This window comes from Seriola lalandi, unplaced genomic scaffold (assembly GCF_002814215.2).
Source record: "Seriola lalandi dorsalis isolate HSWRI2012SDOR001 ecotype SW California unplaced genomic scaffold, Sedor1 jcf7180002054872, whole genome shotgun sequence".
NCBI classification, from domain to species: Eukaryota; Metazoa; Chordata; class Actinopteri; order Carangiformes; family Carangidae; genus Seriola; species Seriola lalandi.
In genome coordinates this window covers 165,623-183,239 of record NW_019525425.1, presented here as the reverse complement: position 1 = coordinate 183,239, position 17,617 = coordinate 165,623, and the positions used below count along the sequence as shown (strand labels likewise).

General features: G+C 38.8%; 1 protein-coding gene across 3 annotated transcripts in view; it reads right to left on the bottom strand.

Moving 5' to 3' along the window:
* Window positions 1–923: 923 nt before the first annotated feature.
* The window catches only part of coro2aa (coronin 2Aa), a 42,307-nt gene continuing 25,613 nt past the window's right edge, over window positions 924–17,617 (bottom strand). For all 3 annotated transcript variants that reach the window (XM_023428231.2, XM_023428229.2, XM_023428232.2), the window contains 10 exons: window positions 14,459–14,575; window positions 13,845–13,994; window positions 12,005–12,184; window positions 11,016–11,132; window positions 9,119–9,223; window positions 8,936–9,032; window positions 7,761–7,873; window positions 7,584–7,674; window positions 7,193–7,452; window positions 924–6,796 (listed from right to left, as the gene is read on the bottom strand). In XM_023428231.2, the coding sequence (XP_023283999.1) occupies window positions 6,659–6,796; window positions 7,193–7,452; window positions 7,584–7,674; window positions 7,761–7,873; window positions 8,936–9,032; window positions 9,119–9,223; window positions 11,016–11,132; window positions 12,005–12,184; window positions 13,845–13,994; window positions 14,459–14,575 (1,368 nt within the window). In that variant the 3' untranslated portion in view covers window positions 924–6,658. The remainder of the gene's footprint in view (window positions 6,797–7,192; window positions 7,453–7,583; window positions 7,675–7,760; window positions 7,874–8,935; window positions 9,033–9,118; window positions 9,224–11,015; window positions 11,133–12,004; window positions 12,185–13,844; window positions 13,995–14,458; window positions 14,576–17,617) is intronic.

Here is a 17,617-nt window from a genome sequence, read left to right as displayed (position 1 = left end):
ACCAACTTGGGAAGATTATCATTTGATTTTGGCAAACTCAGACTCAAAGACTCATTTGCTTTGGTTATATACATTTTTGCACAGAATGAGGACTGTTGATTTTGTCCACCATTTCTTACACTGGAGTAGAAATAGGAATGAATCACTTTGTGGCTATAATGGACAGGAAAAATTAGTGATTCCCAACCACATTTTTGGCTTCATGATGCAATGTCTGCTCAGCATATGTCTGAGTTGTGAACAGTCAAATCTTTCCAGGCTTTTGCATTTGAATATCTTTTATAGGGATGAAGAGGGAAAACTATGGCAAAGAAATTAACACATTTGGTGTATAGCATGACCCGATACTGTATCTTGTTGTCAGATTGGGAACCAGTGGTTTACAGCAACCAATAACTGAACGCACAACAAGCATCTGAGTATTGTTTTGAAAGAATACATATCTATACTTGAAGAGTTTTCATAAGGTTAAGGCTGTAGTAGCTTGTAGTCTGCAGTGTATAATGCATTCTGTAACAATCTGTAGTAATTTTTCACTTTACAGAAACAGTAATGTAACCCCAAGATACAGAGCACTGGTCTGTAACGCCTTTGTTTAACATTTAGCCCAGAAATGGCAACTAAACAATTACTCTGTTTTTGAAGGACAGTAATTTGTTTTCAAGAGTTTATGGCTGCTGGTTCGTATAGAGCTCATTTTTATATTCTAAATACAAGCGGGACAATCATGTACAGATGAAAATGTTTGTTTTCACTCCAAACAGTCAACAGTTAACTGAGGAAGCTGTTTTTGTAACAAAAATAGTGAACTCTGCTCTAATATTAACGTGTTTGTGCAACTGAGTGAAATGTTTTCTATTTTAGTTTATTTGTTTCGGTGGTCTATGGTCTGATTTATCAGAGAAGGTCTATAAACAGACAAATGGATTTCCCAGAAAAATTTAATTATACTTTATGTGATTAATATATTTTTTACATGTTTTAGAAACAATATTAAAAGAAATGGGATAAAATCTTTTCCAGTTTTTACTAAATACATTTAACAGACAATTTAAAGACATCACAATAATTGCATTTATAATGCATTTAAGTCAGGCACAGTGAGGCTCATATGAACCCAGCAACAATCCTCAAATGAAATGGTTTATTAACTCAGACATGTTCAGACAGTGAATGCTACAGTTGACTCTGCAGCTACATTATTGCTCCATTATAAGAGGCTGTTAGTGTGCATGCTTTAAAACTGAGAGGTGTCTGGAATATATTGATGTTGTTGTTCTCATTTGGTTTGTTGAGAGGTTTTTTTGTGAGGACTTGGTATTGGCCACATTCATAACAGGAACAGAATAATAACTATTACAGTTTTCTGTACAGTAATGCAATCATCACTCACCACAACATTGTGACGATTCGTTCATAAAACTTGGTGCCTTTGAAAAACAAAAAATGCACTGCCTCTTTTCAACAATGCACACTAATGTATGACGTCTGTATTATTATTCTTTATTTGCACTAGTGCAAATAATAATAATACACTAAAAGAATTAAAGGATATGAATGGGTATTGATGATCTAGTTGGCAGTAAGGGTATCATTTTGTTGTCCCAATGTCAGACAGTAGCTTGCAATTTGTGCCATTTCTCCCAAAACTGCAAATGTGGAATCAAATTCAATCATTCATCAGTTTAAAGGGCGACTCCAGTAACTTATTATTGCACTTTCCACATGAAAGAGATTTTTATGAGTATAATCAAAATCAATGCAGCAAAGGCTGAGATATCCTGAGTTTTGGTCCCAAATATAAGTGAGGCCTTCATTTCCTATGATGCAACAATTAAAATCTTTTGATTGGCCCCTTGCTATGTGACAAACACCCATTTTAAGTAAAACTATTTTAAAGCAACACAGCATAACTTTTAGAAAAGGTTTTTCTGCTCCAGCCTTACCTGGTCTGGTGTGACCCAGGGCCAGTTTCAGAAAGATAAACTTTGACTATGGCTTAGATCTAACTAATGTCAGACTTTAGATTGATCTGCTGCACAAAGCTGATTAGTTCATGAATTCTGGGTAAATTACATGGTACCAGATGCAAGGAAAAAAATATTAAAAATAAAAATTATAGCAGGTGGAGCACAGAAAAAGGTGGGACAACATTAATTGTGATGAAGATAGCGTTAAAATTATATTTACCACCAGTACCTCTAGCAGGTGTCATTGATGGTTACCATGGAAACATGCATCTTAGTTCAGAATTAGCTTTGGGGTCAGGTGGCTAACTTCTTAGGTTAAAAATACGTCAGTCTTTGTTTTTGTGAAACTGTCTAACTTGTATTAGACTAACCTAAGAGCAAAATTAAGACTGGCCTAACACTATGGGCCAGTCTTAAAGTCTTTGGGAAACCACCCCGAGTAGCTTGTGGTGGCTAATGTTAGCTAATATTAGCTAACAGACATTACTGAGTCAGTTCACAGACATCACAATTCTTCTTTCAGCCACAATGGCTGTTCTCAATTTAACAAAACTGATAAACTTGTGTTATTCAACAATATGAATAAATTGTACTTGTCGAACCAAAGTGAAATATGTTATTCTCAGAAGAAAAAAAGACTTTGACAAACAGGATTTTTTTTTTTTTTTTTTTTTAAATCTGGTTTCTCTTTTGCCCATTTTTTATTTTAATTGTGCAAACTCCACATACGAAGGATTGTCAGTGAATAAGCCTCTAATGTCGATGAATGGTTTGCCAAATTCAGCTACATGTGGGCTCAGGTGTGAGTAAAATGGGGCAGCAGTGAAAAGACACAGATTTGCTTTTGACACAGTGCTGAAGACTGCTCAACAATGGCAGCTGCTGTTGTTATCTAGCTAGTGATATGCTGTATTTCGTACAGGCTGAGAATTTATTCGTGGTATAAACTGCATCAAGTACTGAATTCCCAAGCGAATCAATGATTGTTCCTTAAATGTGCAATTTTGGCAGACATTTTCAACAATTCTTTTTTTCATTTGCAGTTCCAAGCAAACCGTTGAGAGGCAGAAATACTATAGTAATACGATCTTCTTCTTTTTTTTCGATGGGGAAAAACCACTTGAATAAATTCTATGGTAAACATGGATATGATTAAACAGTTTGTAAAAGTTCTGTGAGAGAAAAGAAGATATATGTAAGTGAAACCAGTTAGCTTAAACTGTTTAATGTGAACAAACAGCCCAATCAGCCCTTGAACAAGTCCACTGTCCAACTGTAAAAACAGCAGCTCATGGTGGGAATGTGTTGAAACTTGTCCACTAACAACAGTGGTGGTTATAGTTTACCCTGGCTGACCGTTGCTGCTCCTGGACAAAAGTCAGCCAGGGATGAAGCTGTGCTAGAACTGTCCTGACAGAGGTCAAAAGGTTCACAGATCACAATTGTATTGAAACCAGTGTGTCTGTACGTTTGTGGGTTGGTATGGCAGTTTCCACGTGTTACCTTTTTTTTTTTTTTTTTTTGACAGGTGGCCATGAAACGTAAGCCAAATCTAGAATATCATTATAGTGTGTGTGCCTCTGACTAGATAAATACAGGCATGCATGGTCATTCATACAGTATCTGACTGGTTATCTTAGGATCAACTAACAGCTACAATGTTTGTGTTACCTAATATCTGCAAGCGTTTCAGTGACATCTACGCATATTTACACATATCAGCATATTGTTTCTCTCAACAAGTTGGTGAGAGATAAGGGAATGTTTTCTTGCTCTTATTCTGTTAAAAAAAAAAAAAAAAAAGTCAGGTTAAAATCAACTGCCCTAATTCTGAAAGCAACAAATATGAGAAACTGGTCCAACTGCACCACCGTGCCAGAAACTATGAACACCATTCAGAAGTTCCCTGAGGGAAAACACATCTCTACAAGCCATGAGTATGGACTTTACCAACTGCTCAGCGTAAATGTATGTACATTTTACAGTTATTTAAGCCTTTTGTGGTTGCTTTAATAGATTATCACTTAGCTAAGCACTTAAAAACTGACAAAACATATACGAATTCCCTATCGTATGTAAAGAGACAAAAAGCTGCCACCTTTTTAAGCTCACTTCTGTTCCACTCGCCTCATACAGACAAGGTATTTTCTCATAGAGGGTTTCTTTCAAAGCTGTAATGTCATACTGGGGATCTCTGTGTATCTTCTAAAATCTACTTATCTGTACTAGAAAGTAAAATTTAAGCAGTAGTAATTCAAAGAAAATATAATTTTTGCAGGACAATTTCCACTCAAGCTTACTCAAGGCTTTCGAGCACATCACAGGATTCTCAAAAGCAAATTAAGTTTGCTCAGTTGTCACTGAACTGTAGTTGTTCAAACTTTTACCAATAGACTTCTTATCTGTGTTTTTGGCTTAAAGGTTTGTTCTTCACAATCTCCACACAAACTTGTGACCATGATGACCATTGAAAGCTCCGGAACAAGTGGATCTTGAGTGGAGATTGTTTTGTGAACAGGTGTTTTCATTTCATCATTTCAGTAGGAATCTGCTTTTGTTGTTTGTTTGTTTGTTTTTTTTGTCTGATCCAGAGTTAAATACCAGAAAATTAGGAAATTTATCAAATTGATAATAGAAAAAAAATCATATAAAAACATATACTATCATAAACCGGTCCTGCTAGAAGCTCTGTGAGGCTGTACTTAGGCACAGTGGTGCTTAGAGCTAAATGCTAACATCAGCATGCTAACCCAGTGACAGTGACAATGCTAATATGGTAACAGGTATAGGCTATTGTTTACCATGTTTACAATGTTAGATTAGCATGTTAGCATGCTAACAAAATTACCACTAAACGCAGTACACCTGAGGCTGGCGGGAATGTCATAGGTTTGGCCATAAACCACAGTAAGTCAAAATCTTGACCTTATGATGGTGATAGATGAAGTTAAAGGATCATCAAAGCTTTACAATTTATCCAGACAGAGACCTGAATTTCCAACATTATACCAAATTTTCCAAATCTGACGGCAATTCATCTAATAGTTCTAGAGACAATTCACTCAAATCCACAAATGTCAACCTCATGGAGGTGCAACAGAAAGAGTCAGCTGATATCCGAAAGTCATAAGGGTAGATAACTGGCGAACATGAACATCTACACGATAATGTGCCAATCTACGTAGAAGATGTAGAGACATTTCACTGGATAAGTGAAATGTAGCTGCTCGCATTATTAAATAGATAGCGATAGCTTCCACAGTGTAAACAGTATGGCAAAATCTCTGATAGTAAACATATTTACACTTGCTGGCCACTATATATATACACTATATTTTTGCCCCCCTCATGTATCGACAAAACATTAGAAACCGCCCTTTCAATATAATGCACTCCAGAACAACACCACCACTCGCTATAACCTTAATAATAAACATAGTAGAATAAAATTTCTGTTAATGTCAATAGAAAGTGAACATTTATAAACTTTGTGGAAGTACAATTCATGGCACAACTGTTGTATTAGATTGTTTTAGCTTGTACAGGTGTACCTAATAAAGTGGCGAGGAGTGGCAGGAGTATATATGGTTTACATTATCTCCGCTGCTCCTGATATCAGTACAGTATTTAGATATCCTTTTAGCTGATGACCAAAAACCCCAGTATCACATATTATCTTTTTACAAAGAGCAATAAAAAGCCACTCTATGGGAAAATAAGTTGAAAACCGAAAGCTACAGTAGTGGAACGCAAGCTAACTCAAAAGTGGTGCAGTGCTCAGGCTCTACAATAACTTTAAACTTTTTCCTCACAGTGACCTCACACCAGCAAAAAGCAAGCAGCCTTTAAACATGTTGTGTGGTGTATTTTCCAAAATTACAAACGTGAATTCAATTATTTTCGTTGACTGTATTTTAAAATAAATATAAAAATTAAGATCAAAACTGCTACATGGCATCAGTTACGGAATTGGCTTATACAATAGCTGCAGTGAAAAAGATTGATTTTTCACCAATTTTCCAGTCATTCAAAAATAAAAATTAAAAATAATTAAAAAAAAAAAAAAAATCTAAAAAAAATCAAACAAATGCAGCTCAATGGAATGGCAGAACACAGCTGGGATCATGATATTGTCATTCAAGCACACATACTGAACATTAAACACCACAACCATCTCCAGTTACAGTAGTTTACATAACAAAAAAAAAAAACAACAACAATCACCGAGCATAGAAAATAAATTCAGCCTTATCATTACAATCATACAGGATGTCTGCTCCTGCCCTGCAACAACTTTCAAACAACTCGCAGACAGCCACATCATTCAGTCAAGACAGGCACAAACATCCTTTTATTGCATAGCTGTGAAGCATACAAAAGAAACGAGGGAAAGGTCCAAAGGTGCAAAGAGTTTTAAAACATGTTGCAGCGGGGTAAGACTCAGTGTATAAGTGTATATACATGAACAAAGAGTATGTGCACCCTGTGTAGAACTGACAAAATGACAGATTGCAAACACAAAGTCAAGATTTAGATCACCCCTGTGCAGTGAGTACGCTGGGGCTCATCAGCGGAAAAGAGGTGAGTCAAAAGAGTGCAAAAGAGTGTAGGTGGTTAGGGTTAGTAAGTTTGTATAGTAATGCATGTATCCCGTGAGGAGGTGAGGGTGACTGCAGGTCGGGCCAATCTTAAAGTGAGCCCTGAGACTGGGAGTTTTTCATGTTCTTAATCTCAAGCTCCAGCTGTTTGACGCGCACGTCTCTCTGGTTGAGGAGCTCTCTCAGCCGTCGGATTTCCTCTTGCTGCTTGTGGAACTTGAGACGCAACTGTGGACAAGACAAATACACAATATATTGGAATATATTAAGGGGGTTATTTCCACTGGAGATTGGGGAGACAGCCCCCTCAATCTGATTTTACTTACTCTAGTCTCACTCCATAGTGTCCTCTTCCTTTCCAGCTACCATAATGCCAAATTTCATAGTAATCCATCCACTAGTTTTTGAGGACGTTGTCAAGAAACAGTCCGTGGATTATCAAAGTAATTAGGATATCGGAACCATGAATAGTTCAAATATTTTAGCTGAAAACTAATAATAATGATGAATAAAAAAATTGTATTGACCTACACCATTGGAATGAATATATTGAAAATGTCAAAACTAAATGACATAAAACCAAAGGATGACCCGACAGGTTGCAACACTGAGACAATGCAGTACCTCGTTCTCTGTCCTCGGCGGAGAACAAAGTGCAAGGTCTTCTCCGTTGCTAACGGGTGTTCGACTTTTGTCGTCGTCTGCATGGCCGCTGTCCTCTTTGCCGTCTTTGGTTCCCAGGTGGTCCTGAATGTACGCCAGCTGCAGCATGCCTGGTCTGCTCTGAGACCTGCGAGTGTCCAGAGTGTTCCCCAGCCCTTTGCTCATCTCCGAATATGAATCTGCTACTTGACTTCCAGGCTTCAGAGACATCAACACTGGGCCTGGAAAACAAAAGAGCGTGACCAGGAGGAAGATGGGTTGCATATAGTCTGACAACAGGAGAAACCCCACGCAGGCCCCACCACATCGCTAACAAATACAAATGCACACACAAGCATAAGTCTTTTCGGACCTTTGTCGATGCCACTGAGCCACTCCTCTGCAGTTAAAGCAGGCTTGTTACCAGATGTCATTGGATAGATGTCTTCTTGGTACGACTCCGACTGTAAACACATACACAGGAAATTCACACCAGACACCAAAGTAGGACTCTGAGATGTATTACACTACAAAGTCCATGTACTCTTACCCTGCGGGGTACGATCATGGCTAGAGGCTCAATGAGACTCTTGATTGTCACCAGTTTGTAGAACCTGAACACCTCACAGGAGCTCACATCCAGGCCTCTCTTTGGCATCACACCTGTAGGAGAACACACATGCTGAGTGACTAACTTTTTATCCTGTACTAGTGTGCTATAATATATCTGTGCTGTCACAGTAAGACAAACTCAATGAGCACTTTATTAGGAACACATTATCAGGACCTAAATTAAAAAGTTCCCATAATTTACACTTTTACAGTGTTGATCTATAAGAATATATAAATTTGCGGTTTTAATAACCAATAAGAGCCTCTCTTCTGATTGGCTGTGACTGTTTTCTGATTGCTCAAATAAAAGTATTGCAGATTTCAGGTAAACATTCACAGAAACTAAATCCTGCAAGGTTGGATGGTGGGTCCAGGTGAGCGGGGCTTACGGGCATAGCTGTATAGTGATAGTGACATCACAAAGTTACTGGAGTCCTGGCAGCTCGTTTTAAGCCTCAGTTTTTTTAATATACACTGTGTGCAATTCTCTGTGGACTGATCACTCTGATACTTTCAAAGAATTAATATAGAGCCTAAACCTGCTTTATAATCAAAGAACACATAGACATCTACCTTTATACAATATGGGACCTTTAAAACAAATTGACTACTTTTGATAGTTAGACCCTCGCAATGAATATTTTTAATTATCTACTTGTTTTTTTTTTTTGTTTTGTTTTTTTAAAATGACCACAGTGAAAATAGCAGCAAAATATTAAAGTTTAAGTTTTAAAACATACGTGTATGATGTCTGTCTGTTTGAAGGCTTCACCTCATGCTGCATGTCCCTTCACATGATCTACAACCTGGCTATGATCAGCTGGTTTGGCTATTCAAATATGGTTAGCTTATTTGCACAGCAGTTTTGCTTAAAGGTGCGAGAGAGTCAGCACAGCTAGAAAAGAGATGTAGTTTCCAAGCAGATCATTTTTCATATATTATTTTCACCCATATTCAGCAAAGAAAATTATTCAACATGGCATCCAACAAGGTGGAGTTTGATTATAGATGCAGAAAGTAAAAATAAGTGAACAGGCAGCTGTGTATGTGACATGTCTATGTGATTTTACTATTGTGTGCCTGTATGTGTGTGTTTGTGTGTGTGTTCCTTACCCATTCCTTTCTGAGGTAAGTGTGAGCGGTACTCTGTTAGGTACTGGATGTATGGTTTTTCTGAGCTGATCTCATAGTACCTGATATTCCCATCACCCTGACAAGAGGCAAGAGAAGTCTTTGTAACCATAATATTTTGTGTGTAAATGTCTAGACAGTGTCTGGTTGCTTTCAGAGACCCACCTTCCCAGCAAGGTAGAGCATGTGTGTGTCAGGGTCGTAGAAAGGAAAGAGGACTCCTGAGGAACCGTCCAGGTTCTCTTCTAACAAAGGCACAGACAGATCGTCCTGCAAACACACACAAAGACCAACAACTCGAACCAAAAACAACACTTAAGCACCAGCAGCATGCACACCGATCCCTCATATCAAAACACTCTATCATTTAAATCCACTTCTGCATAAGAGGTACTCTCCAGCGCTGAATTAAAAATACTCAGTGCTCAATCCCTAATCCGTGCTTCAGCCATAATCCTCCACCCACGATACACTCGCACACATCAAAACATACCAGCCTGCTACATCCACACAATAACAAACCAACAGGTGTGAGCAGGGTGCTCGGTACTGACATAATCAAGAAGAAAATAACTTCACTCCACTTTAACACATGCTGAGTGAATTCTTCAGGTGAACCGATGAGTGGTTTAGCTTGGCCACTAATTTGTCCACAAGGTGGCAGAGTTGTGCGTCAGACTTTATATTGTGTGGGGTTGTGTTTTGCACCATCCTGAGAGCCATAAAATCATCAAGGTGAGGGAATAGTCAGATCCCTTACTCAAGTAAAAATAATAATACAACAATGCAAAGCACTATGTTACAAGTAAAAGTCCTGTATTCAAAATTTTTATTAAAAGTATTTGTTCATGTACCTGAAACAGAAAATTACTTGCTTCGCACAAATAATAATCAATCATTTCAGTGAAACCAACTGAGAAGTTTGGAGGGGAAATGTCTATTTGGTGCAAACCCAGACATCTGAAATGTGATATTCTGTGTTTGTTTTTTTTAAAGGTCACAAACTTTAAAATTTAAACATTTTATAAGCTTATTTAATACTAGTAAAAAGTACAATACTCCCCTCTGAGGTGTAGTGGACTAGAAGCATGAGGTTGCATAAAATAAACTTTACACCACTGAAGATCATACATCAGGGTGGGAGGAGCTTGTGTGTACTACATGTTTTCATTTTGTTTTAGCACAGTCCCAGTATTTGATTGACATACGAGGCCATCTGGAGCAAGAGATGAATGGATGAGCTGCTGTACACCACTGAAAATCCCACAGTTTTTTAAATCCAAAATATTCAACTTTCCTAACCTCTCAACTTTTGTCTTAATATTTTCTTTCTATATTTATTTCAATATTCAGCCATTTGTTTACCTTGTACACTCAGTGGGCAGTTTATTGGGTACACCCAAATAATATTTAGCTTTCCAAAAAACGCAATTCAACACCTCTCTAAAACAATCTCAACACAAACTGAACATTATAAACATCATGAAGGGAGGATTCATGGCAGGACTGTTATATTAGACTACAGTAGTTTCAGCTTGGTGTACCTGGTAAACCAGCAATTCAGTGTTAATGTCTTTTTTTCCATTTCATCCCGACTCTCCATTAATCAGAGGCTTTAATGGCGTAGACGAGGAAATAGAGCCGCCTAGAGTCGTGACCTCTCTGATGTAATAAGGTGGCCATTACTTCATTCGTAAAATTATTACTCTATTGTTGTGACACTGTGTTTCTTCTTGGGCCTGCTGTTAGTTTATTTGTCTTCTCATGTGGGTTCTATACATGGGCCCCTGTAGTAAATGCATCTCCATACTGTATATCACTATTTGATATCTTAAACTTTCTAAACTTTTTAAATCTTTAATCCAGACTAGGGGTGACTGGACTTTTGGTGACAAGGGTGCACTTACTGTACCTTTGTGTTGCCCTCCTGGTTCGGAGTTTTGAATCAGGTCAGATCATGAATTTCTCTAACTCTCTATAACCTGATCAGAAGTGTTCGTATGTGTCACCACATGACCAAAAATCCACGTAAAACTTCCTGTTACTCTTTAGTTGCTCTTACCTGATCCCACAGTGCTACCTGTCGATCGTTCCAGCGTGAAGTGCCTGATGTGAGGAGCATCTTCATGTTACCCAGGACCAACACCTTACTGGCTTTGTGCGTCTTGCAGTTGGCTTCCTGCAAACACACAACCCAACATACATCAAGGAAAGCATCAAGCGTTTGGCATGCACAGTATAAGATTTTTTTTATATATAAAAGGTGTAGACGAATCTGCTAACAGTATTGGCTTCCAAAACATCAATATTACAGCACAATGATGAAATGTCTCCTACATGTCCATCCACATGAGCTTGTTTGGCAGGCAAACGGAGTGAGAGCAGACTAATGTAAAGTGTGTGAGTCATTGGCTGGTGACCCAGAGGTCTATGGAGTTATGCCGTTGGCCAGTCCAGGCCAGAGGTGTCAGTTTTGGCTGTGTGGTGCTGGATGAGTGCCTGAGTGCCCAAGCTGGGAGAGGGGAAATGGAGCAGGGAACTCCCACTTATGCAATACTGGCCGTCATACTATAGTTCACCACAACTTGATCTCACTGAAAAATATCTGGAGCACATCGGTTTAAATTGATTTTCATTTAGATTTTATGTCCCCAGGCATTTTAAAGTTGTATTTCTAGATGCAAAGAAACACAGTTTCCAGAAAGTAAACAAGCTGCAAGTGCATCTAAGAAAAAAGGTGCGGAGAAAATTTGAGAGAAAATGCAAATGAGCCGCTGATCATAGAACAGTTTCCCATTTTTAAATGATCTTTTTCACTTTTTAATATAATAAATAAACAGTGATAAAATCCATGTATTTTAAAATATAACAGAAATAAGCACTAAAACACCTGTAAGTTACATTACATAGGCTGGTGCATATTGAAATAACAATATCAAAACAAGAACACTGCAGTTCCTTCAATGTTTCTGCAGGATTATTACACCAGATAAAGATACATACACACACACACACACACACACACACACACACACACACACTGAGCATTACCCGCAGTAGGTTTCCTGAGCGCGGCTCCATCAGCCGGACCCTCCTGTCCTTGCAGGTGGTGGCGAGGAGGCTGCAGTCTGTGTTGAAAGACATGGAGAGGACCACGTCTGTGTGGTGGCTGATGGTCCGTACAGGGTTCTTTATCACCTGCTCTGAACAGTCCAGGTTCCAGATCATTATCTGCAGGTGTGGGCAGACGGTGCAGAAACACACGCAAGCACCCACACGCGGACACACACAAACACACACAGAAATTCAGATAGTCAGTCAGATGGCAACTCAAGTAGCACTTATTTATTTCTCTTTTGAGGTTTAAAGAAAAGTTAACAGGACTAGGATAGAATAGTTTGACATTTAGGGAATTATGCTTATTTGATTTGCTGAGAGTTAAATCATTACTCTCATTCTCACGTCTGTTCGGTAAATAGAAATGTAAATATACAAAGTAAAGCTACAGCGAGCAGCTGGTTAGCTGCCGTGTAAAAACAAAAACAAAAACTGACGTGGTTTTATGACAAGTCTTTTGCTTTGAAGTTGTCAGGCAACCAACAGAGACTCCTCTTTTTAGACTGTCTACATTTGAAGACTGGGTGAAAAGCCGACCAACACAGGGAGGAGATCCAAAAATCATACAAATGTATGTGTAAACCTTCAGACAGTCTTTCCTTGAAGGAACTCATGGCGCTGCACTCATTCGCACATACAAAGCCAAGAACTTTAAGGGAAAAGTTAAAATCCTGAATATTGTCTCACCTGCACTCACCTGTCAAATTGTCAGATTGTCAAATTTTAGAAAGTTACAAACATTATTGGATGCAGGGTTTTAGATGTTGTTTGATGATCCATTAAGCACTTCATCTGAACGACACTGACTTATGACTTGAGACACTGATGATTTCAAATTGATTTGGATTTGATATGCTGCATTTGGTTTTCAGACTAAAATTTATTGTCTTACAAGTTGAAACTAAAATTAGTGGGAAAGGTTAACTTAACATTTCAACTTTACAGTGTAGCAGTGTGATATTGCATCATGTCATTAACAGGCTTTTGTACATCTCTGTAAAATCCTGAAGATTAAGTGAAGACTTTTATCTTGGGGGACGGAGGTTGACATTAGACATTTCCAGTGTTACACTTCCGATGTGAACTTTTTTATGAAGGGGAATGTTCTGTGTTACAACAGGAAGTATCACGATCGTCTTTTTTTACAAACTGTACTTGTTTTTGCTGTAGTATATGTATGGACATTTTCATGTTTTAGAATTGTATTTTTATTTATCTTCATGCATAAATCTGCTGCGGGAGTTGAGGCACAGATGTAGGCAGACTACAGTATAGTTTGCATTGTTGAGACCATGTATGTCAGTGAGGGGCATTTAGTGACTTTGCTGATGATGTTACACAGGCACAGAGAGCATTAATGCAAGAGAAACCCTGTGACTGTTCTGTTTCTTCACAACTACACGTGCCTTTGCTGGTGTTTGACACTGAAGTACTCAAAGACAGTCCTGGGAAGAGTGATGCTTCCCTTCAACACAACAACACAACACAGTCAGACCCACTACAACAGCACAGCTACCACAACTCATGAGGTAGAATGCAAAATGCTTGTGATGCTTCATACAGTAACTCAGGAAAATGCTGTAATAATCAGTGGGCTGTATTGTAGCCGCAAGCCATCTTTACAGCTGTGACCTGTTTGGCTGCATTGTAATACAGAATTGCATATAGTATATGTCACAGCACCTCCTGAGTTCATTTCTTGTCATACAGCCATTTAGCCAGAAACGCCCACAAGTTTGTGCTACGGCTAGTGTGTATGTGTACAGTGTGTCACCTTGTAGTCGTAGGCTGTGCTGAAGAGGATGTTGTTTGCAGTCGGGTGCCACTCGATGAGGCTCACTCTGCGGCTGTGACCCTGAAGCTCCTTCCACGGTACTGTAAGGTTCTTCAGCACACCATGAGGAGGGATCTCCCACACTTTCACCTACACACAGACACACACACACACACACACACAACACCAAATTAATAAAACACAAAAAACCCCCCCCCAAAAAATCAATCTCTGCACACAACAGCTCTACAGTTATATAAAATACCCAGTGTGGGAATAATCGCAGGATGTACGGTCCACTGAATATGGAAAATAAATGATACAACCCAAAGGCACACTTTTTCAAAATTGTGTTAAGATGATACAAAACCTGTTGACTCTTCATCTCTCTTTCTGTCTACAGGGATTTTTGCTGAGCCTCTCTGCCAGGTCAGAGCTGAGGAATGTGAGGAATGACTTCTAGTTCTTCTTAAGACTAAACTGAAAGGCAGTAGAATCGTCCCCTGCTGCTACATGCTCATATTCCAGAGCAAATGATAACATGTCAGTGAACCTTTTGGAAAATGTGCTGACTGTGTGTGTGTGTGTGTGTGTGTGCGTGTGCATGAACAAACCGTCGTGTCCTCCGAGCCGGAGGCGATGCAGTAGTCATTGAAGGGATTCCACTTGATGTCTAACACGTTGCCTCTGTGGCCCGATACTCTGGGGTGGTGAGGGTCCACTTTACCCGTCTGACAGAGGGACACCCAAAAATAAACCAACAGAATTGGTAACACTTTACTTTAAAATCCCCCTATTAGTATTAATGCTTTATAAAACACTACAATATTGTTATAAGCAGGCATAAGGACATATTTAGTGTTTATCAATGTACAGTTTTTGTCAACAACTGTAACTTCTCGCATGAAGACCTATTTTATATTGTTGTAATAATACATAGTGAGGTTAGAGAGGATGGCCCTGGAGTTTAGTTCAGTCTCTTCTCTCAGGTTATTATTTATTCTATTCTAATTGCTGGTATTTTTTATTTTATTTCGTTTTGCTTCTTACCTACCTCATTTGATTTAAGGTTTGTGTTACTGCTATAACACAGGCACTTTCTGTTGGGATTAATGGAGTACTCTATGCATCTAACTGGGTGTTTACTACATGCGTAAAGCCACTCTGTGATAAAAAAAAAAAAACAACCTTTATTTACAAACTACAAACATTCCAGGAATTAAGAGAAACAACCCAGTCTTCTTTTATCCGCAGGGTTTGATTTCCTATAAAAAGAACCACCTTAAAGTGGAGTTAAAACATTCAAAACAAAGGCAAATCAGCCATTCATTCATACAGTACAGTAGGCCTTCATTTCAAATCTGTTTTGTCAGAGACCCTGGCTAAAATAGCAGCATAATTATGGTACGTAGAACCAACATACGTAGAAGGGAAGAGAGGAAGGAAAGGATTTTTTTTTCCCCCAAAAGATCAGAAAACAGTAAAGAATTAAAACTATACATTGGAAGAACTGCACTTGCATCCTCTAAGTTCATGTTGTTAAAATCGTTTAAGCCGACTTGTGTCTGTAATTTCAGTTTTTTTGTAGTTTAATCCAAGTGGACCCAGCTGCCCACATGAAAGCTCTTTGACGGAGCTCTGTACGTAGCGTTGGTAAAGAAAAGAGCAGAGCGTCCTGAGAGTGAGGGCTGCAGTCTGACACTGGACAAAACTTAAAGCAGCATTAACTGATGTTTTGGCCACTTAGGGGCAGCAAAACGAGTTGACATATTATCACCTAATAATGTTGTTGTGGCAAAAGTGTTTGCAAACAGTCATCTAATGAAAGTAAGTTAAATATTCATTGTAGTTACTATACACTCTAAGGGAAATATCTCTTTTTTTATTCTCTAGTGGCTAAATGAACCAGCTAATTGCTAACTTTGAAATAACCCCCTTCACATTGCATGTAGGAATTTGAATCAACTGTTAAAAGAGTACTCCAGTGATTCAGCGTTCAGAAGGATCAAAATCAATGCAGTAATACCAAAGATATTGTCTGTTTCCATGCACTCATTTTACTTGTCAAAACCTGCTGCCCAAATATTACCCACAATGCAACTCAACCGCTAGCACTTCAGTCTGAGATTCTTATGCTACCAGTGGTTTATGTAGCCTCGAGCCACTATGCTCGAGCAGAGATGTGTTGCAGGCTGCAGAGGTTTGGTAATTGCACATCTTTCTCTCTCCACACCAACAGTTTTATTCATTTTCAGACTTTTCATCTTCAGACCAAACTGAAGCTGCCTCAAGTGACATCACTTGTGTCAGTTTATCAGATTTTGCACCGCTCCCTCTTGAGCCTTAAAAGGCTTTACACATCTTTTTTCACATATGTCCCCAACACCTTCAAATTGACTTGTAAAATGTGAAAAATCGGTGGATCTCCCCTTCAATATAAATTATTAATGATTAGTGCAGCTTTAAAGACAGCCAGTTGCGAGTATCGAAACAGGACAGGTCGATCTGTGCACGTTAGGACAGGTATTGGCTCTTGCAAGCAATCAAATCCTCCATGACTTTAAAATGAATGACATACATTGAGTCATTGAGTCTTACTGAAGATTTTTTTTCCCCGCAACAAGACTGCTAATTATGCTGTTTGTATGAACAGAACCTTCTATCAACTGACACACACACACCCGCAGGCTAGATTACTGTGCAAGTAAAGTGTGTTTGGAACCAGGGAATGATGTAACCATTATGTGTGCTTCCAGCTAACCCGACACAGGCACAGGTAAGAAGAACACAGCACTTCTGTTCTTATATTTATGTTTGTTAACTATGTTCTCCACAGAACAATAGCTTATCTGTAAGTGCACACAGACATAGGTGGGATGTGAGGGCGGTGGAAGGGGGGGTGCAGAAGTTTCACTTCTTCAAGACAGGAGGGGAAAGAGGGGGTCAAAAGATGAGTTATGTCATTCCTAAGCTTATATGCAATTCTTGCCCATGCCAGGAAGATGGTGATAATTCACCAAGACGATTTAAAATACGGACACAGACGGGAAGAGGGAGAAAAGGAGGGAGAGGTGTTCAGCTTGATGAATCACTCTGCAGTGAAGATATACAGGGGGACTGTAAATTTAACCTGCACACGAGTGAAGCGGTCTGGCTGAGTTTAGTTGAGAGATCAGTATTGTTACTGATAACACCAGTAGGTGCGATAATATCCATAAATAATGTCTGGATGAGTGTTGGATGAAACACATTTAAGATGAGGTTGGTGAGGAAGATATGATAGAATAATGAGGCTGGGGGGGGGCAGACCACATGTGATGTTTAGGTTGTAGTGAATGAGCTGCCGGGGCTTTCCTGGTATTTAGAGATTCTTTTGGCTCCACTGCTGCTGTGCTATTTATATTCTGAGAGCAGAGCTGTCTTTTCCAGGTGTGCTGTGAGTGCAGGAGCATAGAGAGGCCATGAAAGACGGTTATGCCCTACCTTAGTCATTTCTGACTTAAACTGCCAGCATGAAAGACAATTCTGTTTTAAAGTTTCCTGAAGTTTGCAGAGTACTTACAGGATAGTTTTATTCTAGTAATCTGATAAATACTGAATATGCAACACTCAGGGTTCAAAACTGCTCAGGGAAAAGTTCTGATCTCAGATTACCCATTAAAAACAGACAAGGATGGCACAATAACTTTCAATAAAGCTTTAGAAAACCCCATTATTTGAACACTGTTTCTAGTGCTTTCTACACTAATGTTTAGACTGAACATTCATTAAGT